The sequence below is a fragment of the Oratosquilla oratoria genome, chromosome 28, assembly GCF_046742065.1.
Source record: "Oratosquilla oratoria isolate Oo_2021 chromosome 28, ASM4674206v1, whole genome shotgun sequence".
In the NCBI taxonomy this organism is placed as follows: Eukaryota; Metazoa; Arthropoda; class Malacostraca; order Stomatopoda; family Squillidae; genus Oratosquilla; species Oratosquilla oratoria.
Genome location: NC_134804.1, coordinates 15,772,927 through 15,796,605, shown reverse-complemented (window position 1 = coordinate 15,796,605; position 23,679 = coordinate 15,772,927). Strand labels below are relative to the sequence as shown.

General features: G+C 38.0%; 1 protein-coding gene across 2 annotated transcripts in view; it reads left to right on the top strand.

Annotated features, from left to right (window-relative positions):
- The first annotated feature begins 648 nt into the window (after positions 1-648).
- Positions 649-23,679, top strand: part of AspRS-m (aspartyl-tRNA synthetase, mitochondrial) — a 39,994-nt gene continuing 16,963 nt past the window's right edge. The window contains exons 1-9 of one of the 2 annotated variants that reach the window (XM_076210978.1): positions 649-769; positions 13,322-13,491; positions 13,625-13,723; positions 13,869-13,967; positions 14,088-14,171; positions 14,307-14,393; positions 15,439-15,615; positions 15,760-15,939; positions 16,072-16,179. In XM_076210978.1, coding sequence (XP_076067093.1) covers positions 697-769; positions 13,322-13,491; positions 13,625-13,723; positions 13,869-13,967; positions 14,088-14,171; positions 14,307-14,393; positions 15,439-15,615; positions 15,760-15,939; positions 16,072-16,179 — 1,077 coding nt within the window. In that variant the 5' untranslated portion in view covers positions 649-696. The other variant, XM_076210979.1, reaches the window with a different exon arrangement.

Genomic DNA, 23,679 nt, shown 5'->3' with positions numbered 1-23,679 from the left:
TTGAAACGAAATATACAATTTACACACACTTTTAAAGTAAGTGAAAAAATGTACAAGTCACTGAAGCAGGTCTTGGAGCTGCGAGCTTGTTTTGTGCGCTTCACAGCCGGTACACACTGTCCATATACCTCTCCAATTTAGGTGTCCTGTATTCCAGTTTTCAAAATCTGGTCACCCTGGTTGTCTGTCAATTTGATCTTGGAAAAACTGACGAAACTCCAAGTAATTACCCATGGAAAAATAACTAGATATTTGTTGAGTCACGAAGATTTAAAAATGAAAAATTATCTTATAATGATAAAGTTACTTATTTACTTTAACTTTACTTCTGCAACTTAACACCAATAAATGAAACCAGGATCGGGGACTTTTGACCCGGGGATGTTTTGACCCGAAGACGTTCTAGTCGCCTGAAAACGAGGACGTTCTGGATACAGTAAGTACACTTGAAAAATCGAATCCTGCTCACATCGCCTTAACTGGTCATCCAACATCATACAATCGTTAAGATAATTTTCTCTTTACTTAGTTATACAGACAAAATGTCTATGGGAGGCTACCCTTGTTGTACCCTTTACAAGCTCCCTTGCCATTGTTTACTAGTATACAACTCTTATACTTGCATTATGATTGTCGTTCATAGAAACACAACTGTATGTTATTCAATGTTTAGATAGAAGTTGGCTGTGATTAAAGATGATTCGGAGCCTGCATTGTAAAATTACTTGCCTACGTCAACATGTCAGAGCTTTATCAGATTTTACAATCAGTGAGTTGTATCTAAACGTGGTACTGAATGTCAGTTCTTACATTTTTAGAAAGTAGTTAGGATAAATTATGACGGGGATTTTATAGGTGCGGTGTGGTTTGTTATGTGATAATGTGGCTGGTGCATGTAAGATATTCTGACTATTGATGTGAATAAAACAATTCTGACCCCCATTTACTAAAGAAATTACTTGTTTCAGTTATATGAACATCTAGACCCTTGTCAGTAATGTTGAAGCTTGAATTTTGAATGATTTCCTCAACTAATTTGAGGTCTCAAAGTCAGACAGGAATCATAGATCGGGATTTTTTAATTTAAAATCATAATTTCAAGTGATGGTATTAAGTGGTGGTGTTTTTATTCAGTTTATAGTTTTTTATTTGTTGCAAATGACCCTGTTTTTTAATTGTCATTTTTTTTCCCTACAGACTCAGAGTATGAATATATTTTTCACTTTATTTCTTGTGAGATATATTTTTTCTGTTAGATTTATTTTTAACACAAAATAAAATTGATGATGGACCAAATGTTTAGGTAGAAAAAAAATTATTTGATTCAAAGGACAGTGTAGAGGCATTCAGAAGGTTCTAGAAATGGAGGGCGCATGAGTCAAACATAGTAGAACATCAAAAAAGAACTAGCCAAGAAAATTGTAGTCTTTGGGATGCATAGCATTTCAAAACATGTAGTTTTGCAAATTTGTGGTGTTCTATTATTCTATTATATTTGCGTGCCATACATGCAGAAATGTAAAAGATTAGCTCGTTCTACTATTGTATGGATGTTTAGGTCACAAAAGTTTGGGCTATGGGCAAACAGCCGAGGATGTTTGGACCATGGGGGCTGACCTTAGTTGAATGTTTGGGCCATAGAATTAAATTTTGTATTTCTTCATATTTTTATATAAATCGTGCTTTGTATATCTTGGTCAAATTTGAGAATCATGCAAGTACAGATATTTATCATGAAACTTGTGTTGTCCAATAGCTTCTAACCCAACCTAACCTGATTCTTTAATATGAGTTGAGTTCTCGTGCACAGCATTAGCTGTCTGATGTATACTGATTTGATGATGTGTCACAATACTCATATCATAAAATATAAAGTTACAATTGTATTACTCATTCTTTTTCACCCTGAATGTTAGTAATCACAGAAAGTGCAGTCAAATGTGTTCACAGAATATGGTGGTCACTCGGTGACAGCTACAAAATAAACATAATCAAGACCCCAAAGCTGGCAATCTGGCATCCTTGTATACACACTTGCATCTCATGATGCTGATGTTGGCATCATTGTATGGAAGGGGTTAACCTAATGTAACAATTCCATAAAAAAAAAATATTTTTCAAATGCAAAAAAGAAAGCGATAAAAATGTGTTTAGAACCTGTTTGTTTTATTGAATTGATATTTTACCAACAGGTGATGTATGATGATGTACATACATATACCAAGGGAGGTAGCCAAAAATAAAGGCATAAAATCCACTCCCACCCATACCATTCCCACATACTCCACTCTCATTTACCCCCCTCCCTCCCTTTTATCTTGGCTCCCCTGGATGATGGGTCATCCCATTGTATTGTACATACAGTATTTTATTAAATGGATTTGCTGAAGATGTTTTAAACATTACCTGTTGGGAGCTTTTATTTTTTTATTTTTATAAATATGTTTTATATAATAATACATTTTGCTAACTTTTGGTGGGATGTATTGTGTTGTATATATTTTATTGAATTTATCTGCTCACCCAGTGGATCTCCTCAAGATGTATATAAACCATGCCTGTCAGATGTTATATCACTTTCCCTAAATTATTTAACCATGTCAGCAGAGCTCAAATTCATCACATCCTAGTGTGGAGGTCAGAAGATCTGTCTGCATGGCTTCGTGTATACCAAGAAGCACATTGTCAACTCACTGGAAAATATCTTCAAATGGTCAACAATCCTCAAGTGCCCTGCTATCCTGAAAGAAGAGCTTGCCAACAGAAGATCTTTTGGTCCATAACTAGGTCGGATGAGAGGAAAAAATAGATGAATAATAAACAAATGTAGATAAACATATAAATAATGGTAATTCATAAAAGATAATAAGTACATACATACATATACCATTGGCTATTTCCCCCTTACAAGGGAGGTAGCCAAAAAGCAAAGTTATGATCAAACATCTCAGGTTGTTTTTATAATAGATCACAAAATTGGGAAGATGGACAACAAGAAAGATCCCCCAAAGTGAAAGAAATAAAGGTAACACAGAAAGAAATAAGAGACCAAAATAAAAAAAATCTAAATGTTAGGAAATCACATGGACCAGATGGAATTGCAAATTGGATATTGAAAGAGTGTATAGATGAACTAACGGACAAATTATACAAGATAATAGATTTCTCACTCAAAGAAGGAAAGGTACCGCAAGATTGGAAAAATGCAAACATCATACCAATATATAAAGGAGGAAACAAAGAAAATCCTACAAACTACAGACTGGTATCCCTTACAAGCACAGTAGCAAAAATATGCGAAAAGGTTATCAGGAACAAATGGATCAAACACTTGGAAGAGAATAAAATACTAAACCCTAAACAATTTGGCTTTAGAAGTGAAGATCATGTACCACAAACTTAATATGTTTTTATTCAAGATTAATAGAAATAATACAAGAGAGAGATGGCTGGGCAGATTGTGCCTTGGACTTGCAGAAGGCTTTTGACAAAGTACCACATAAAAAGCTAATGAGTAAAATAGAAATGATAGGAGGAATACAAGGTAAGCTACTGGAATGGATGAAAGATTTCTTGAGTGGGAGAAAAATGAGTGGTACTTAAAGACAAGAACTCAAATCAGGAAGATATGATAAGTGGTGTCCCACAGGGCTCTGTCATGGCTCCTGTAATGTTTGTCATATATATAAATGATATGGATGAAGGAGTGAAATGTTACATGAACTTCTTTGCTGATGAGAGTAAGCACAGAAGAAGATTGCATATTGGTACTAAGAAGACTTGGACAAAATATGGAAATGGAGTCAGAAGTGTGAAGTGAACTTTAACATTAAGAAATGCAGTATAATGGAATTTGGAAAAAGCAAAAATAGAATATTGGGTCAAAACATGTCAACAAACTAGTTGGAGAGACTTTAAACTTATTAAGATCAACGAATGGGAAAGGAGATGTGGGTTTTCGTAAGTGCAGATGGGCCTGGTAGTGAGAAAGGTGTAGAAGAAAGGGAGGCTTTTTTGGATAGATTTAAATGAGTGCATAGAGGGATTAGGGAGGAACGTCAATGTAGTAGTATTGGGAGACCTTAATGCTAGGGTAGGAAATGAACCAATTGATGGAGTGGTTGGGAAATGTGGAGTTCCAGGAAAGAATCATAGTGGAGAGTTGATGGTACAAATGTGTCTAGAGAGTTGATGATAGCAAATACAGTGTTTAGGAAGAAAGTCAAGCATAAGTACACATGGGAGAGGGTGGTAGATAGAGCGTTAATGGACTATGTAGTGGTAGATAGGAGTGTGATAGGAAGAGTTAACCCCTTCCATACGGTGCCGCACACGTAGGCGTCATGGGGAGCGAGTGTATTCGCGAGGCTGCCATATCGGCGTCTTGATTATATTTATTGTAGTCGCCCCTCCATAATGACATTCTTTCTAATTCGTTTGTAATTGCATTTTCTATGGTTATCAAAATTCACGGGTGAAGAGAGAACGATCGATATGAGCGGTGACTATATTTTATGATGCGAGTATTATTACGACACGTCGTACGGCTGGCATTGGCTGCTGCCACCGAGATCTAAGTCCATGACGCCTACGTGTGCGGCACCGTATGGAAGGGGTTAAGGATGTACATGTTCTAAGAGGAGAGTGTGGGGGAATATCAGATAACTTTTTGATGGAAGGTAAGTTGAGAGTGGAGGATAGATGGAGAAAGAGGAAAAGGACAAAAGGTAGGGAGGTGCTTAGAGGGAACTCTTTAAATGAAAAGGAGAAGTACAAGAAAAAGCTGAGGGAGTGAAGGATAGTGTAGAGCTAGGAGTGGAGAATCCCAAAGAATTCTATAGTTACATTAGAGATAAAAAGGTTGTTAGGAATCACATTGGTCCACTATTATCTGCTGTCGGTCAACTTGAATATTCAAATGAAGGAATGTGTAATATCTTAAACAGTTATTTTAGCTCGGTATTCGTAAACGAAACACCTCAAAGTGAATTCCAAACTGAAACCTGTGAAAAGTCTAGGGTAAACTTACTCACTATGGTAAATATAACAAAAGAAACAATTAAAAGGTGTATAGACAAACTCAAAGTTAATAAAACACCAGGGCCGGACGGTTGGCATCCAAGAATCTTTAAGGAAATGAAAAATGAGATTGTTGTTCCGTTAGAAATTATTTTCAAGAAATCCATCATATCCGGAGATGTCCCAAGAGAATGGAAGCTAGCTAACGTTACTCCCACATTCAAAAAAAGGTGACAAAAAGAAACCAAATAACTATAGGCCTATAAGTTTGACTTCAATCGTAGGAAAAATAATGGAAACTATCATCAGAGATGCTATCGAACATCATTTAGAAAGTAACCGTTTGATAAATGATAGCCAGCATGGTTTCAGACGGAAACGTTCTTGCGTGACTAACTTACTCGAATTCTACAACACAGTTATCTCGAATTATGACAAAAGAAACAATATAGATTTAGTATATCTAGACTTTGCAAAAGCTTTTGATACCGTTCCGCACGAAAGACTACTTACTAAATTAGCTTTGCATGGAATAAGTGGTAGCCTATTAGGTTGGACTAGTAATTGGTCGAATGGTCGAAAACAGAGAGTTGTTTTAAATGGAAAAACTTCTGGATGGAAAAGTGTTGTAAGTGGAGTTCCTCAGGGTTCCGGTCTTGGGCCACTTCTATTCATAGTATATATAAATGATATAGACCATGGACTAAAATCTACTGTTTCCAAATTTGCTGATGATACAAAACTGTGCGGAGTGGCAAATGATCACTCAAACCAATTAGATATTCAAGTAGATTTAGATAAATTACAGCAATGGTCTGAAAAGTGGCTAATGAAATTTAACACAAGTAAATGCAAGGTAATGCACATAGGTAAAAAAAACAGTAAGTACGATTACAAATTATTTGGTAATTCGTTGACAAAAGTGGATAGTGAAAAAGATCTCGGCGTAATTATCAGTAACGACCTCAAATCATCCAAGCAGTGTATTTCAGCCTCTGAGAAAGCAAATAAGATTCTGGGACTGATTGTGCGATCTTTTGATTTCAAAAGTCCATCACTCATTAACAAGCTATACAAATCGTTAGTTCGTCCACACTTGGAATATGCTGTTTCCGTACGGTCACCGAATCTCATTAAAGACATTGACAGACTGGAAAAAGTACAACGGTGAGCCACAAAACTGATTCCAAATATCAAAAATAAATCATACGAAAATCGACTAAAACACATGAATCTGTTTTCCCTAAAAAAGCGTAGACTCAGAGGTGACTTGATACAGGTCTTTAAGATTTTAAAGGGAATTGACAACATCAAAAGTGACCAAATTTTCACATTGAATGAGAATCAGACAAGAAACAATGGTCTCAAACTGTCTGGAAATAGATTCAATTTGGAATTAGGTAGAAACAACTTTGCCAACCGTGTAGTAAATGAATGGAATAAACTTCCTGCACAGGTAGTGCAATGTAGTTCAGTTCGAAGCTTTAAGAATCATTTAGATAAATACCTAAGTAAGATGCTGTAATGATTATAATTTATTTTATATTATTTGTTTTTGTTTTGTTATCATTTGTCTGTGATTTTCATTTATTATTAGTTATATGTCACTTTATTATTATTTATTATTTACCTTTTTGTTTATTATTTAACTATACCTATGCATTTATTTATGTATTTTATTTGTTATTTACATTATTATAGTTTTTATTTATAGTTTTATTATTAATATGATTTTTTTTTTCACATCCGACCTAGATATGGATCAAAAGGTCTCCTGTCGGCATGCTCTGCCTTTGTAATCCTTTGAAATGGGGATGGTTCAAGGAGTGAGTCACAGAGTGTACAAAGATGGTGTGTGGAACAAGAAGGATGGGAGGAAGTAGAAGGAAGGGTAGTGAGTTGTGGGATGAGGAAACAAAGAAGGTTGTAGAAGGGAAGAAGCGAGCTTTCACAGATTGGTTACAAAATAGGACGAGGGAGTCATATGAGAAGTACAAAGAAAAGAAAAGAGAAGTAAAGCACAAAGTAAAGGAGGCAAAGAGGAGAGCAGCAGATGTGAAATGGGGTAAGAGTATGACAGAAAATTTTGAAAGTAATAAAAAGATGTTTTGGAAAGAAATTAAAAGAGGAAGAGGAGGCGAATCAAGTAGAGAGGAAAAGGTAAAAGGTGCAGATGGACAGATGACAATAGAAGAGAAGGCAGTAAGGGGAAGATGAGCAGAGTATTTTAGGGAGTTGCTAAATGTGAAGAAGAATAGGGAGGGAAAGATTGTTGCAGTGGGAAGTGCTAAGAGAATAACCGTGATGAATGAGGAAAGTGGGGGAGAAATATGGAAGGATGAAGTGAAGGCAGTTGTTAAGATGATGAGAGCAGGTAAGGCACCTGGTCTGGATGGATGCCATGCAGAATGTCTAAAAAAAGGAAGTACATTGATGGTGGACTGGCTGGTGAGGTTATTTAATGTTTGCTGGAGAGAGGGTAGAATGCCGGAGGACTGGAGGAATGCCTGCATAGTTCCACATTACAAAGGAAAAGGGGACAAGTGTGAGTGTAGTAGTTTCAGAGGGATTAGCTTGTTAAGGGAAGGCTTATGGGAGGATCTTGATTGAGAGGATTAGGAGAAGAACAGAGGGAGTAATTGGTGAGGAACAGTGGATTTAGGACAGGTAGAGGTTGCGTAGAGCAGATTTTTGTGGTAAGACAGATATTTGAGAAAGCTATAGGAAAAGGTAAGGATTTTTTTGGGCTTTTATGGATCTGGAAAAGGCTTATGACAGGGTAGACAGGAAGGCACTGTGGGAGGTTTTGCAGATATACAGGATAGGAGGAAAGCTTCTAGGAGCTGTCAAGAGTTTTTACGATAGTAGAGCATGTGTCAGGATTAGAAATGGAGAGAGTGAGTGGATTGAGGTAAAGGTGGGACTTCGTCAAGGATGTGTTATGTTGCCCTGGCTGTTCAACTTATACATGAATGGGGTGGAGCGAGAGGTAAATGCAAGGGTGGTGGGTCAGGGATTGGAGATGGTTAAAGATGGAATGGGTGGGAATGTTTTTTATGACTTTTTCTTTTTGGCTACCTCTCTTGTAAGGGGGGAAAAGCCTTGGTATATGTATGTAAGATCAATGAAAGTGGCCTTCGACTACATGGATGAAAAAATTGTAAAGAAAATATTAATTACACTGATAAGACCTAAATTTGAGTATGCTGTGACACTATGGACACCTAGTACAAAAAAAAAAAGCATAAAGAATTTAGAAGGAATTCAAAGAGCAGTGACAAAAATGGCATCTACACTCAAATTTGACATACAAACAGAGATTGGATAAATTACATCAATCAACACTGAAACAGAGAAGAGAAAGAGGTGATTTGCTGACTGTCTACAAAATTATGAAAGGGATGGAAGTTCTTGATAGAGTGACTTATTAAAATGGGACAAAAGAGAAACGAGGACACGAGAAAAAGCTAAAGAAGGACAGTTACAGAAGAGATTTGAAAAAGAATAGCTTCCCACACAGAGTGATTGATGTCTGGAACAAACTAAACAAGGAAACAGCGAGTGCCAAAACTATACAAGATTTTAAGAACAAACTGGATGCGGAAAGATACAAGGGTGGGTCACTGCGAGCATAGTTCTCATCCCGTAAAATACAACTAGGTAAATATAAATAATATAAAATAAATGGCAGGCATTACAGCATCTTGCTTAGGTGTTTATCTAAATGAATCTTAAAACTTTGAACTGAACTACATTGCACTGCCTCTGCAGGAAGTTTATTCCACTCATTAACTACATAGTTGGTGAAGTTCTTTCAACCCATTTCCAAATTAAATTATTTCCTGACAGTTTGAGACCATTATTTCTGATTCTCATTCAGTGTGAAAATTTTGTCACTTTTGATGTCAATTCCTTTTAGAATCTTAAAGACCTGCATCAAGTTACCTCTGAGTCGATGCTTTTTTTTAAAAAATAGATTCATATGTTTTCGTTAAATTTTTGTATGATTTTTAATGTTTGGAGTAAGTTTTGTGGCTTGCTGTTGTACTTTTTCCAATCTGTCCATGCCATTAATGAGATTTGGTGACCATATGGAAACAGCATATTCTAAATGTGGACAAACTAATGATTTATATAGTTTGTTAATAAGAAATTGACTTTGGTTGAAGTCAAAAGATTGCGCAATCAGGCCTAGATTTTTAATTGCTTTCTCAGAGGCTGACATACAATGCTTAGATGGTTTGAAATCATTATTGATAATTTGCCTCATTCATTCACCCCCACCCCCCCATGTTAAGGCATGTGTGCCTCTATGAGATTTGCCGCTGAATCTGAGTTGGTAATGAAGTGTGGCATCAGTATTGTCTTAACCTTGAAAGTGTAAGCACGCTTTTGTACATTTTGGTAAATGTATCAAATGGTGACTTGATACACTATTTCCCAGTGTCAAGGTGCTTTTCATTGCCACCCATAACAGATAGGCAGTATGTTTGTGAGAAGAATGAAACAAAGTTGAAAGGGAAGGGCGAGTTAGAGTTTGGGTTTGTAGTTTGGAGAGTGTTGGGAGTGAAGAGAGGACAAGGGAGAGCAGTGGCCATACAAATAAGTGAAGAGATAGGTAAGCATGTGGTGGAGTGGAAGGAGTTTTCTTCAAGGTTAATGTGGATGAAGGTAAAAGTGGGAAGGGAGATGTGGGATTTTGTAAGTGCATATGGGCCTGGTAATGAGAAAAGTATAGAGGAAAGGGAGGCTTTTTGATAGATTTAAATGAGTGCATAGAGGGTTTAGGGAGAAATGTCAATGTAGTGGTATTGGGGGACCTTAATGCTAGGGTAGGAAAGGAACCAACAGATGGAATAGTTGGTAAGTGTGGAGTCTCAGGAAAAAATCATTGTGGAGAGTTGATGGTGGAGATGTGTCTAGAGTTGATGATAGCAAATACAGTGTTTAGAAATGAAGTCTAGCATAAGTACACATGGGAGAGGGTGGTGGATAGAAGGGTGGTAAATAGGGCGTTGGACTATATAGTGGTAACCAGGAGAATAGTAAGAAGAGTTAAGGATGTACATGTTCTAAGGGGAGAGAGTGGGGGAATATCAGATAATTTTTTGGTGGAAGGTAAGATGAGAGTGGAGGATAGATGGAGAAAGAGGAAAAGGACAGAAGGTAGGGAGGTGTTTAAAGTAAACTGCTTAAATGAGAAAGAAAAGGAGGAGTACAAGAAGAAGCTGAGAGAGGAGTGGGAGGGAGTGAAGGATAGAGTAGAACTAGGAGTGGAGGAGGAATGGTGATGATTCAAGGAAGGAGTCACAAGGTGTGCAAAGATGGTGTGTGGAACAAGTAGGACAGGAAGAAATAAAAGGAAAGGTAGTGAGTTGTGGGATGAGGAAGCAAAGAAAGGTATAGAGAAGTGAGCATTCACAGATTGGTTACAAAATAGGATTAGAGATCATATGAGAGGTACAAAGAAAAGAAAAGAGAAGTAAAGCATAAGATAAAGGAGGCAAAGAGGAGAGCAGATGTGAAATGGGGTAAGAGTATGACAGAAAATTTTGAAAGTAATAAAACAATGTTTTAGAAAGAAATTAAAAAGGAGGAGGTGAATCAAGTAGAGAAGAAAAGGTAAAAGATGCAGATAGATGATAAGGGAAGAGACAGCAATAAGAGGAAGATGAGCAGAGTATTTTAGGGAGTTGCTAAATGTGAAGGAGGATAGAGAAGGAAAGGTAGTTGCAGTGGGTAGCATAAAGAAAATGACACTGATCAGTGAGAAAAATGGAAAAATAAGGAAAGATGAGGTGAACGCAATTGTTAAGATGATGAGAGTAGGTAAAGCATATAGGTTGGATGGGTGTCGTGCAGAATGTCAAAAAAGGAGGTACAATGATGGTGGACTGGCTGGTGAGGTTATTTAATATTTGTTTAAGAGAGGGTAGAGTGATGGAGGACTAGAGGAGTGCCTGTATAGTTCCACTTTACAAGGGAAAATGGGACAAGTGAGTGTAGTAGTTTCAGAGGGATTAGTTTGTTAAGTTTAGTAGGGAAGGCTTATGGGTGGGTCTTGATTGAGAGGATTAGGAGAGGAACAGAGAGAGTAATTGGGGAGGAATAGTGTGGTGTTTAGGACAGGTAGGGGTTGTGTGGATCAAATTTTTGTGGTAAGACAGATATGTGAGAAAACTTTAGGAAAAGGTAAAGAGGTTTTTTGGGCTTTTATGGATTTGGAAATGGCTTATGACAGGGTAGACAGGAAGGCACTGTGGTAGGTATTGCAGATATATGGGATAGGAGGAAAGCTGTTAAGAGCACTTAAGAGTAGTTATGAGAGTAGTAGAGCTTGTGTTAGAATCAGAAATGGCAAGAGTGAGTGGTTTGAGGTAAAGGTAAGACTTCGTCAGGGATGTGTTATGTTACCTTGGCTGTTGAATTTATACATGGATTGGGTGGAGTGAGAGGTAAATGCAAGGGTAATGGGTTGGGGATTAGAGATGGTTAAAAAAATGGAGAAAAGTGGGAGATAAGCCAGTTGTTGTTTGCTGATGACACTGTGCTTGTGGTAGGATCAGAGAAGGGATTGAGGAAGTTAGTGACAGAGTTTGGAAAGGTGTACGAAATAAGGAAGTTGAAGATAAATGTGGGTAAATGTAAGGTGATGAGATGTGCAAGGGGAGAAAGTGGCAGCAGACGAAGTGAGTAAGGGAAAGAGACTGGAGGAAGTGGATAGTTTACTTGGGTGTGAATGTGGAGGGAGGAGTGAAGGTGGAGGTAGAATGTAGATTGAGAGAAGCAAGTAAATGCCTTGGTGGATTAAAAAATGTAATGAAAAATAGACATTTGGGAATGGATGCTAAGAGGAGATTGTATGAAGGAGTGATTGTAATGACAGCACTGTATGTATGGGGCAGAAACATGGAACATAAGAAAGGAAGAGAGGAGTTTGAATGTGTTTGAGATAGGTGCCTGAGAAGTATGATGGGGTTACAAGGCTGGATAGAGTGAGAAATGAGGAGGTGAGGAAGAGAATGGGGTGGAAAGGGAGTTGGGAGATAGTGTTGATGAAAGAGTATTGGGATAGTTTGAACACATGGAAAGAACAAGTGAAGAAAGATTAGTAAAAGAGGTGTGGAAGGCAGAGCTAGAAGCAATGAACATGGGGGGCAATCAAGGATGAGATGGATGGATGGGGTAAAAGGGCCATTGGGAAAGAGGGGAATGTCTGTTGAGGAAGGACAGTAGAAGACAGAAGATAGATGTGAATGGAGAATGGTTGTGTATGGATGATGCTGTGATGCATGAAAGGGAGTGGGTGGGGTTTGGGTGTGAGGGAGTATGTTTGGAAAAATAATTTGATGCAGCTTGAAGGGATTTCTCCTCGTCTTCTCCATTTCTGCATGAGGGGACAGGGGGGTTGCCGATTTAATGAAGCGGCCTTGCTGTGGATGTGCTGTGTCTTGTGACACTGCTTCTGACCCAGGGCAGTGGGCAAGATGTAGGGATGACCTGTTATCCATGAGGAGCCAAGATAAGAGGGAGGGAAGGGGTGAATGAGTGTGATGGAATGGGTGGGAGTGGATTTTGTGCCTTTGTTTTTTGGCTACCTCCCTTGTTAGGGGGAAAAAACCTATGTTATATGTATGTATGAAATGTTTTATCAGTGGTTTTGCTGTGAATGTACTATGTCTTGCTACATTGCTTCTGACCCAGGGCAGTGGGCTGGATACAGGGATGACCAGTCATCCATGAGGAGCTAAGATGGGAGGGTGGGGTAGGGGAGTGGAATGGGTATGCCTTTGACTTGGCTGCCTCTCTTGTAAGGGGGAATAGCTCTCGTTATATATAAAAAAAATTATGGTTACAATTTGGGCTATATCATCTTGTAGGTTATTCCAGGAGATGATACATCTTAACATTCTTCATGCATATGGTTTTTTTCATTGTTCCCATGATATGGAGAATTGCTTTGTGTGAGACAGAGATATCTGCCTCTTGGTAATAAAGTATCCATCTACCACATCTTAACATTCTTCATGCATATGATCTTTTTCATTGTTCCCATGATATGGAGAATTGCTTTGTGTGAGACAGATATCTGCCTCTTAGTGATAAAATATCCATCTATCTTCATTCCCATTTTGGGTGCAGCTGTATAGAGTAGTACTTAGTCCATGGATCAGAATGGTAATCAACCAAGCCATTTATGAGTCTGGTTGGTAGCGGCCACTAGTTTTTCAAATGCTGTAGGATTCCTGGGGATTAAGGCTACCAACAGAAAGAAATAATACATTGTTTATGATCATTTCAGCATCATCAACTATAGGTTCAAAGCTAAAATCTCATAGCTGTGGAGAGCTGTCAAAAGAAAATATTGGCCAAAAAGTAACATTGCGTGGATTTCTTCAGTACCAGCGAATGGGGAAATTTGGAGTTTTACGAGACTCTCATGGAATTACTCAAGTTTTAATCCCAGAAGAGGTAAATTTTATTTTTAGGTGACCAAGTATTAGCTGATGTAAATCTTTTTGGTTTTGAGTGATATATCACTGAATAGAATAGATATGTTTTGCATCTATAATCATGTCAGGTTACATTTTTACTTTTTTAACAGGCAAAAAATATGACTAAAGAAATGAATGAAACACACTTTGAATCTTATGTTGAGGTGTATGGATGCGTTGCAGGGAGACCAGAAGGTCAGAGCAATAAGGTAAACACTAATACATTGTATACAAAAGTTTTTTTTTTTTTTTTATTACCATCATTAAATTTTGTTAATATTACTTCAGGTTGTCATGTTATGACAAGGAATAAAGTGAACATAGTAATTTGCTCATGTTTTTGCTTTTCTCTAGAATATGGCAACAGGTGATATTGAAGTGGTAGCTGAAAATTTCAAAGTATTAAGTGCTTCTAAAAAGGATTTACCATTTATCATCCGCAATCACAACAAGGTTAGAAAATATAGTACAGTTATTCATTAATGATAATGATTATCAATGATTACTTGATGGGTGTGGGATGAGTGTGTGCTTTGACTTAGCTACCCCCTTGATTTCATTTTTTTTTTACAGCCGAAAGAACCACTACGGTTAAAGTACCGTTATCTGGATTTACGACATGCTGATCTTCAGTTCCATCTTAGCATAAGATCTCGGGTAACATCCTCATGCATATGGTTTTTAATTAATAAACAATAAATAATAATAAAGTAATAAATTTCATGTGTTTTAATTTGATTAAGAAAGTTAAGTAATTGGCTTGAAATAAATACAAGTATTGTTTCATTTCAGGTTGCAAAAAAGATGCGAGATTACTTGCAAGATATAGATGATTTTCTTGAAGTTACTACACCAACACTTTCAGTAAACACTCCTGGGGTAATTAGATTCCTTATTGGTAATAAAAATTTCTATCTTGTGTATACTGTCTTAGGATGTTTCATTATAGTTGAATAGAAGAAATATTGTTTAGAATGCTGATAGTGTAACTGGTAGATGATATACAGTAGTTGGGAACTAAATTCATTCTGCCAGTTAATTAGTCCCTCAACCAGAGTCCATGAGTCACACAACTGTACACTTCTCCCAGATCAATCTTGCAAACTTCTGTAACTTATTTTTTCAACCCTCTGTCAGATTTCCCTCTTCCAGGTTTCCAGTCTCATGGTATCCAGTCAGTAACCTAATTTCACTATTGCCCATCTTACTTTCTACTTACTTTTCTCTTCCTAATTCCATTTCAGCCAAGGCATACACCCACTGTTTTCATGTCATCACTGCTCCTCATGGATGAAAGGTCATTCTTGTCTCATGCTCACCGCCCAGGTCAGAAACAATGCAGCAAAAACAGTACATCCACAGCAAGGCCACTTTATTTCCCCAGCAACCCTCCCTTCTCATCCCCTCATAAGAAGATGGGGAGAGTTTCCTTCAAGTTGTCAAAATATCATCCAGACACAACTATTCTCTACCCACACCTCTCCTTTGCCTCTCCATTCCCTGCTCAACAGACATTCCTCTTTTGCTCAAGGCCCCTTTCACCCCATCCATCCATCTCATCCTTGGTTTTCCCTTCAAGTTCACTCCATCCACCTCTGTTTTCCACACTCTTTGCTATTTTTTCTTCACTCATTTTCTCCATGTATCCAAACCATCTCAATTTTTCATTAGCCCTATTTGGTAGATTCCTTTCTACCCCCACTCTCCTCCTCACCTCTTTATTTCCTTCTTTATGTTTAACTTCATGTTTTCTTTTCTTTCCAATTTCTTAAATTGTTTTTCATTTCCCATACCTTTGAACTTGAAAACTGGCCAAGAAGAGGTTCAGATTATCCCTAAATCAGGATTATTGGCTTCCAGGTTTTTGGGCTTTTACTGTGTGACATCCATCAAAAGTTTGATCAGAACTGTTTTGCTTTTTCAGGGAGCCCAAGAATTTGTTGTTCCAACTCAACATCCAGGAAAGTTTTACTCCTTGGTCCAGAGTCCTCAAACTTATAAACAGCTATTAATGATAGGTGGTATTGAAAAATATTTCCAGTTCGCAATCTGCTACAGAGATGAAGGAGCTAAGCCTGACAGACAGCCAGAGTTCATGCAGGTACAAATAGCTTTATTTCATATACTTTCTCCACCAGTGAAAAAAATTTGTAAATATATATATATATAAATATATATATAAATGTGTATATAAAACTTTACTTTTGTATTAGTGAATTTTTTTGTGTACATGACTTTCTGCCAGGTTGATATTGAAATGACCAATATAACACGAGAAGAGATACAGAAACTTGTCGAAAATCTTATTCATCATAGTTGGCCGAACCATCTACCTCCTATAAGCAAGGTTTTTCCATCCATGTCTTACCATGAAGCTATGAGGACATATGGAGTAGACAAACCAGATACAAGGTTTGAGTGGAAGGTAATTAGATATTTTGCATTTTTTATTGTTTAGAGTAATTCATTATTATTTATAGTGTACATGTGTGTTTCCTGTGTGATGAAAATAGATTTCTGTTTGATGATAATGATTGTATTTGAAATATTATTGAAGTTGCAGGAAATCACTCCAATTATGAAGCGATGCGGTGTCAGGATAATAGAAAAGGAGTTGCATAAAGTATCCCATTCAGTACATGCTTTTGTCATACCAGGAGGAGAGGTAGGTATAATATGAATTTGTATTAAACAGGATTTACCTAATTTGTCATTATTTTTGTCATACTTCCATCAAGTAAGAAAAATATTTTGTAACTGAGATGTCTAGTAAAGCCAAGAACAAAGTATTTAAAGGGGAAGCAAATTGTGTGTTGAATGGGTGGAGGGTGGGTCGTGCATTGGCTGGCTGGTATCTAGATAGATGGGGAAACATGCTGGTACCACTGAAGTAAAAAGTAAGGTAGATAGAGATGTTTAGTCAACCACTGGGCTTTTGGTTATCAAAGATGTGATACTGTATTCTTTAAGTTTGTGGGATGTTTGAGATCTTTTGGGCCCTCTGTTTTCTGTAGTAGTGGGTTTGGAAATTGTTTTTGTTTTGAAGAAATATGTTTTTAATTGCATTGTGTGTTTTGGAGCTGGTATGTTTTCTTCAGTTGTTCTAACTGCTTCATGGGCAGGGGTGGGTTCATTTTCAAGTTTTGACTTTTTTTTTGTGGATCTCCACGTTTGTTTACTGCTATATTTGTTTTCTCATGTATTGTCTATCTATCCATCCATGTACACATGTATGGGATAGATACTTGGAGTGTAAGGGAGGCAGAGAGGATAGAATTAAATGAAGGAGGAGAACAGGGTGGATGGAAAGGGAACTGGCAAATAGGGTAGAACAGAGAGTGCTGAGATGGGGTGGGCATATGGTGAGAATGAGGGAAGAAAGACTAGCAAAAAGAGTGTGGGAGGCAGATAAATGGAGTGAACTTGAGGGGAAGACTGAAAATGGATTGGATGGATAGGGTGAAGGGGGCTTTGGGTAAAAGGGGAATGTTTGTTGAGCAGTGGTAGGAAAGGGCATGAGATAGGAAGAGACTTTGGACTGATATCTGTACTGCATTGATGTGCCACTTTCTATGTCACCAGATGAAAGTATTAGGAGGAAGGGAGCAGTTGCCTATTGTCAGCTCTCCATGTGCAAAAAGGTGTAAGAAATACAGTTGAAGATAGAGGTCTCAGGTTCAATGCAGAAACTGAGTGTAAGCACTTCAGGGATGCACTTCTTTGATGGAGGTGAGGGAGTTGATGGGTTTTGAAAATGGGCAGCTCTGCTGTCCATCTTAGAGGACCACCATGGGCAGGTACTTCTCATTGACCCCTTTCACCTCCTTGTCGCCACTGTCACCACCACTGTCGGACCTCTACCTCCACACTGTTATTAGTCTCGTACTTTCCCCTCACTAGGCCCCTTGCCTTCGTTATGTGAGTTCTTCTTATACAGTAGGCCCTATGCCTTGTATTTCTCATGTAATTCTGTATAGTCCTGAGGTTAAAGAAATTGATTAGTTTTTCTTCTTTCACTCTAATTACACTGGGTACACTCAGGATCTCTTTCTCTCCACCCCTCACACTGTCTCTCGAGATCCCCGTATCATACGCCAAGCTACCTTCGTCTGACATCACTAATTTTTCTAATCCAATCTCCTCTGACTTCTCAAATAAATGTCACTCCTTATGGGCGTGACTTTGAATTCATGCACCAATAGTTTTCCTCCTTCCTCCACCTTTTCTCCAATCCGGAAAGCCGTTACAATGTCACTAGCAATATTGTTTACCTCAGCATTAGTCAAACGAAAAATAACTTTGCGCTCACAGAGTTTTGATTACATCAGCAATTATTAAAAACAGTCACCTCCTGTCGGCGCCTCAAATCATTTGTTTGAAAAACAGTGAGTCTGACTAAGCAATCCACTTGTCCGCGACTAAACAATTCGCTGACTCAGCATTTCAATACCCTAGTGTTTCCTAACCTGATTTGCATTCGTACAACTACCGGCCTCTTACAACCCCTCATTTGAAAAAGAACCCTAAAATCTTGGACCTCTTTTTTGACGCGTGATCCTCAACCTTTGCATCAAGGACTTGGCAGTGAAAATCAATAAGAAAATATATCAAGTTCAACATCAAGTATGGACCCAACTCTTATCATAATCAATTCCAGTTGTTCTCTCCTTCTGTAATTTTTGTCACATTTAGGCCTTTCTTGGTTAGTAACATCACTCCTCCACCATGCTTTGTTTCTCTATTTCTATACCAACAATTATATAATCCTTGTCCTACACTATTTGGTGGTAATGATCCTTTCAATTTTGCCTCCACAATCCCCATTACCATATTTTCTGGCATATAGTGTGCGACTTTTTCTCGTTGGAAGGGCCTAAAAATGGGGGGTGCGCATTATCTACAGTCTATGATAAAAATTCTGCGGCTGTGTGTGTAATTGTTTTCACAACAACGTGACAATGTTGGCCGTCACAAAGTCGGGACGGCACACTTCTCCGTGACATTCCGTGAGAACAAGAAGAGCAGCCATGGTGACATGAAAGAATACGCCAGCATGGGCTATATAAATATTTGGTATAGGGAGGTATCTATCGAATCTCATTTTTCATGTTTAAATAGGCCTAAACACCATGAAACATGATCAATATTCATGATATTTGCCCATGTTCACAGCATCCTAGTTTGAATTTTTATGTTGGCTTTGTTGCTTCACTTTAGGTATGGTACAAATTCCGTTGTGGCCGTTCATAAACTCGTGTCAAACATCTGACTACAACACCCTCTTTCGGGAGTTATATTAACTAAACGTCACCTCGATGAGAGACTGTCCTATTTCACCACTGTCATTGCAGGTTCAAAGCTAAAATGAAACAGTCTGTAGTTTGTTTGAGTATTAAATAAAAAATGGTAAAGACGAATTATTTCCTCAAGATATAAAATGAAAATTTTCTGTAAAAATCCAGAAATTTTTCTGTATATTTTACTTTCAATAAACTTTTTTTAGATCATATTTTCTACAAACTATTTAAGCTACAAAGTAATAAGGAACCAACGCACAACATGAGTAATATACCAGTACATGTAGTTCTGACTTTTTCTTAGTTGTGTCCTGATTGATGCCTAAACTGACACTTAATTTAGTGACAAATCAACAGATTTCCCAGCGGTGGCTCTAGCCAATGAAAAATACTTCTCCATGTAACCTCGTTCACATGATACTAAGTAATTAATTGCCGTTATTTCATTGGTTTATTTTTACTAACATTAATTATCGTAGTCTATGCAAATATTTGGGATCCGTAAAACAGCACTGGTACCAACATCATGAATGTTGGCCATTTTAGCTCACCCGGAATATGCTAGATCAGGGCCAAGATTGACAGTTCTATTGCCAATCTAGCCTACACTAAACACCCTCTTGCGAGAGTTTGTTAAACTAAACGTCACTTCAGTAAAGACACTTATGAACCGAAACATAGTTTGTTGCTGCATGGCGATAAAAACTTGTACACGGTGATAAAAACTTGTGCACGTTGATAAAAACTTGTTAGATGAATTATTCCCTCAGGATAGTAAATTACAATTTTTCTGTAAAAGTCCTAAATTTTTCATGTACAATTTGTATTCAATAAACTTTTCATGGCTCAAATTTCCCACAAAACAATGGACCAATGCAAGCAGGAGTTGCATACATGCAGTTCACGAGGTTTAGCCACCAGTGACTTTTCCTGGCATGCGTGTTATACGTTGGTGCGCGCTATCTGTGTACTGAGATAACGAAGTGCATGGGTGCGCATTATAACCTGATGTGCATTTTAAGCCGGAAAATACGGTATATCTTTTTTTTTTTTTTTTTGTTCTAGTCATTCAATTCATCGATTCCCGATATCAATCCGTCTATGTTGGTATATGTTATCTTTAATTTTTTTCCTTTTCTTCAATTCTTTCTCCTGCATTTCCTTTTCTCTTATGTACCATTTCCTCAGTCTCAAGTCCATCACTCTCCAAAAAACTTTTTTTTCTTTTTCTGTTCTTTTATCATTCTTTTCCTTAGCTTCCTCTTGAAGTGTTTTTCCTTTTCTTTTTCCTCATCACTCTGTTCCTTTTTTAGCCCTAGATTTTTGTAGTTTTTACTTTTTGTTAGTTTTTCTACGTTTGTTAATATTTCTTCTGCCATTCTCTGCAAATTAAGTTTTACTTTAAGAGGTCTATTCTACTCTTCAGAATATTTGCCCATTCTATGGATATCTTCTATTGCGTTATCATGACCTTGGCCCTCCTCCTGTATTACTTTTAGTATTTCTGTCACTATATTCTTCTCTTTTTCCCATTGGAACCTTATTAGACCATGTTTTTCTTTGATACCATATATTACAATACATTTTTTTTTTGTGTATTGTGTCTCTTACCCAATCTCTTTTTTCTTTTATTACTTCTATTACTGTGTGGGAGGGGTGTGGTGGGAGGGGTGTGGAGTGTATTTAGGGATGAAATGGGTGGGAGTGTTTTTATGCCTTTCCCTTTTTGGCTACCTCCCTTGGAAGGGGGAAAAAGCCTTGGTATATGTATGTATGTATTACTGTCCTTTGTACTTTCGTTCATTTGTTCTTTGACCATTTCTCTAAATAGTATTTTTTGGTTTTCTTTGTCTTCATTCATTTGGTTTTTGATTTCCATCATGTTTGATTTTTTTTTTTATATTTTCACCAACTTTGCCTGCCTCTATTAATATTTTTTCATTGACTTCCCTCAACAAAGTTTCATTTTTAATTGTGTCTTCATTTTTCATCTTTTCATTATCATTTTTTACTTTAGCCAGTTCCTTTTTCATTTCTTCCAATTCCCTAACTAATAGTGCATTTTCCTTCCTCAATTCACTCACTTCATTGTATAATTGGTTATTTTTCCTTTTTCATTCAACATTATCCCTTTTCATTTCAAATATTTCTTGGCTTATTAGTATGTTTTTGAGGTCGAAACCTCTTTCAGTTCTGAATCCATGGAATGATTTGTCTTCATATCTGGGGCTATCTACGTTACATATTTTCTTTCTAACTACTCCCAAAGGCATTTCGTACTTTCTCATGTCCAGTCTTCTTTTAGTTGTCTCTGCGTAAGTTGGTTTATCATCCATTTTACTTCTTTTTCTAAACTTGTTACACTTAAATCATTTTTCTTCATCACGGTACCACTTCTCATAGCCCCCCTCCGATCTGTTTACAACTAGGTAAATCGCCAATTTTCGGTCAAAAAATAGCTAGATTTAGCGCTAGCTTGCGGAGAGTTCTCAGGCACATCCGATCTGTTCAACTGTCTGTGTGTATGAAGGAGTGATTGTGCCGAGAGCACTGTATGGGGCAGAAATATGGAACATAAGAGAGGAGGCGTTTGAATGTGTTTGAAATGAGGTGCCTGAGAAGTATGATAGGTGCTACTAGGCTGGATAGAGTGAGAAATGAGGAAGTGAGGAGGAGAATTGGGTTGGAATGGGAGTTGGTAGATAGGGTTGATGAAAAAGTATTAGGATGGTTTGGACACATGGAAAGAACAATGAAGAAAGATTAGTAAAAGAGGTGTGGAAGGCAGAGCTAGAAGGAGTGAACATGAGGGAGCGAGCAAAGATGAGATGGATGGATGGGGTAAAAGGGGCATTGGGAAAGTGGTGAATGTCTGTTGAGGAAGGATGGGAGAAGACAGAAGATAGTAGTGGATGGAGAATGGTTGTGTATGGATGATGCTATGATACATGAAGGGGAGTTGGTGGGGGGTGAGGGAGTATGTGTGAAAAATAAATTGATGCAGCCTGAAGGGATTTCTCCCCATCATCTCCATTTCTGCACGAGGGGATTTAGTGAAGCGGCCTTGCTGTGGATGTGCTGTGTCTTGTGACACTGCTTCTGACCCAGGGCAGTGGGCAAGATGCAGGGATGACCTGTCATCCAGGAGGAACCAAGATAAGAGGGAGGGAGGGGGTGGATGGGAGTGGAGTATGTGGGGATGGAATAGGTGGGAGTAGATTTTATGCCTTTGTTTTTTGGCTACCTCCCTTGTAAGGGGGAAAAAGCCTTTGGTATATGTATATATGAAATGAAATGCCTGAGAAGTATAGTACGGGTTTCTAGGCTGGATAGGGTGAGAAATGAGGAGGTGAGGAGGAAAGCTGGGGTTAGAAAGGTAGTTGGGTGATAGGGTTAATGAAAGAGTATTGGGATGGTTTGGACACATGGAAAGAATAAGTGAAGAAAGATTAGTAAAAGAGGTGTGGAAGGTAGAGATAGAAGGAGTGAACATAAAGGGGCGACCAAGGATGAGATGGATGGATGGGGTAAAAGGGGCATTGGGAAAGAGGGGAATGTCTGTTGAAGAAGGGAGAAGATAGGAGTGAATGGAGGTTGGTTGTGTATGGATGATGCTGTGATGCATGGAAGGGAGTGTGTGGGGGATGGGGGTGAGGGAGTATGTGTGAATGATATTTTGATGCAGCCTGAAGGAATTTCTCAATTTTTTTTTTTTTTCTGCATGGACGGAGGGGGGGTTGCCAATTAAATGAAGTGGCCTTTCAGTGGATGTGCTGTGTCTTGCTACATTACTTCTGACCCAGGGCAGTGGGCGAGATGCAGGGATGACCCGTTATCCAGGAGGAGTTAAGATAAGAGAGAGGGAGGGGTGGTGAATGGGAATGAAGTATGTGGGAATGAAATGTGTGGGAGATTATTTATGCCTTTGACTTTGGCTACCTGCCATGTAAAGGGGAAAAAGCCGTTGGTGTGTATGTGCATACCAAAATCACTCCAATATAACATTGGATACAAAACCAAAATTCTCCTCATTTATCTTATAAAAATGCAAGAGCTCTCAACCCTACTCTCGTCTCATTACATTATACAAGTACAATTAACTAAACACGAAAAAGAAAACACACCAGCAGTGTACTACTCAAGGATCTACAGTACAACAACCTACCACCACTATACAACAAATCCATACAAAATATGTACATGTTGAAATCACGAAACAGGCCTTTCAAGACCAACCATTGTTCTTTCAGACCCCTCCAGAAAAATCTCACTCAAGAGAAGCAAACACCACATTTGTACTACTGTGTCTAGTTTGCCATTCAGCATTAAAACAGTACCAACACAGAATAGCCATGACAACAGAAACAAATTGCCCCAGATGCAGCTATCAAACATAGGACTGTAGACTATTGCAAAAAGATTTAGACAACATTTTTGCATGGAGTCAAGGATGGGAAATTAATTTCAATACCAAAAAATGCAAAGTACTGGAAATAGGTAATAGCTGCAAAAGACCATCCTGAAAGAATTCCTTGGGAAGTGAACCCATTACAAAAGCAAAAGAGGAGAAAGATTTGGGAGTGTTGATATAAGACAACGTCACCTGACAGACTCATCAGCAGGATTGTGGGGGAGACTACAGACTGTTTCAAAAGATTAAAGTGGCTTCACTATACGGATGAAGAGATGAATTTTTTTTCTGAAACCCTGATCCATCCAAGGCTGGAATATGCATAAGTGGTATGGTCCCCAAATAGAATGTAGGATATAAGCAAGATTGAAAGAATACAGAGGACAGCAACCAAACTGGTGTCCATCCAGGCAGATAAACCATATAAGGAAAGACTAAAATCACTGGGTCTGCCAAC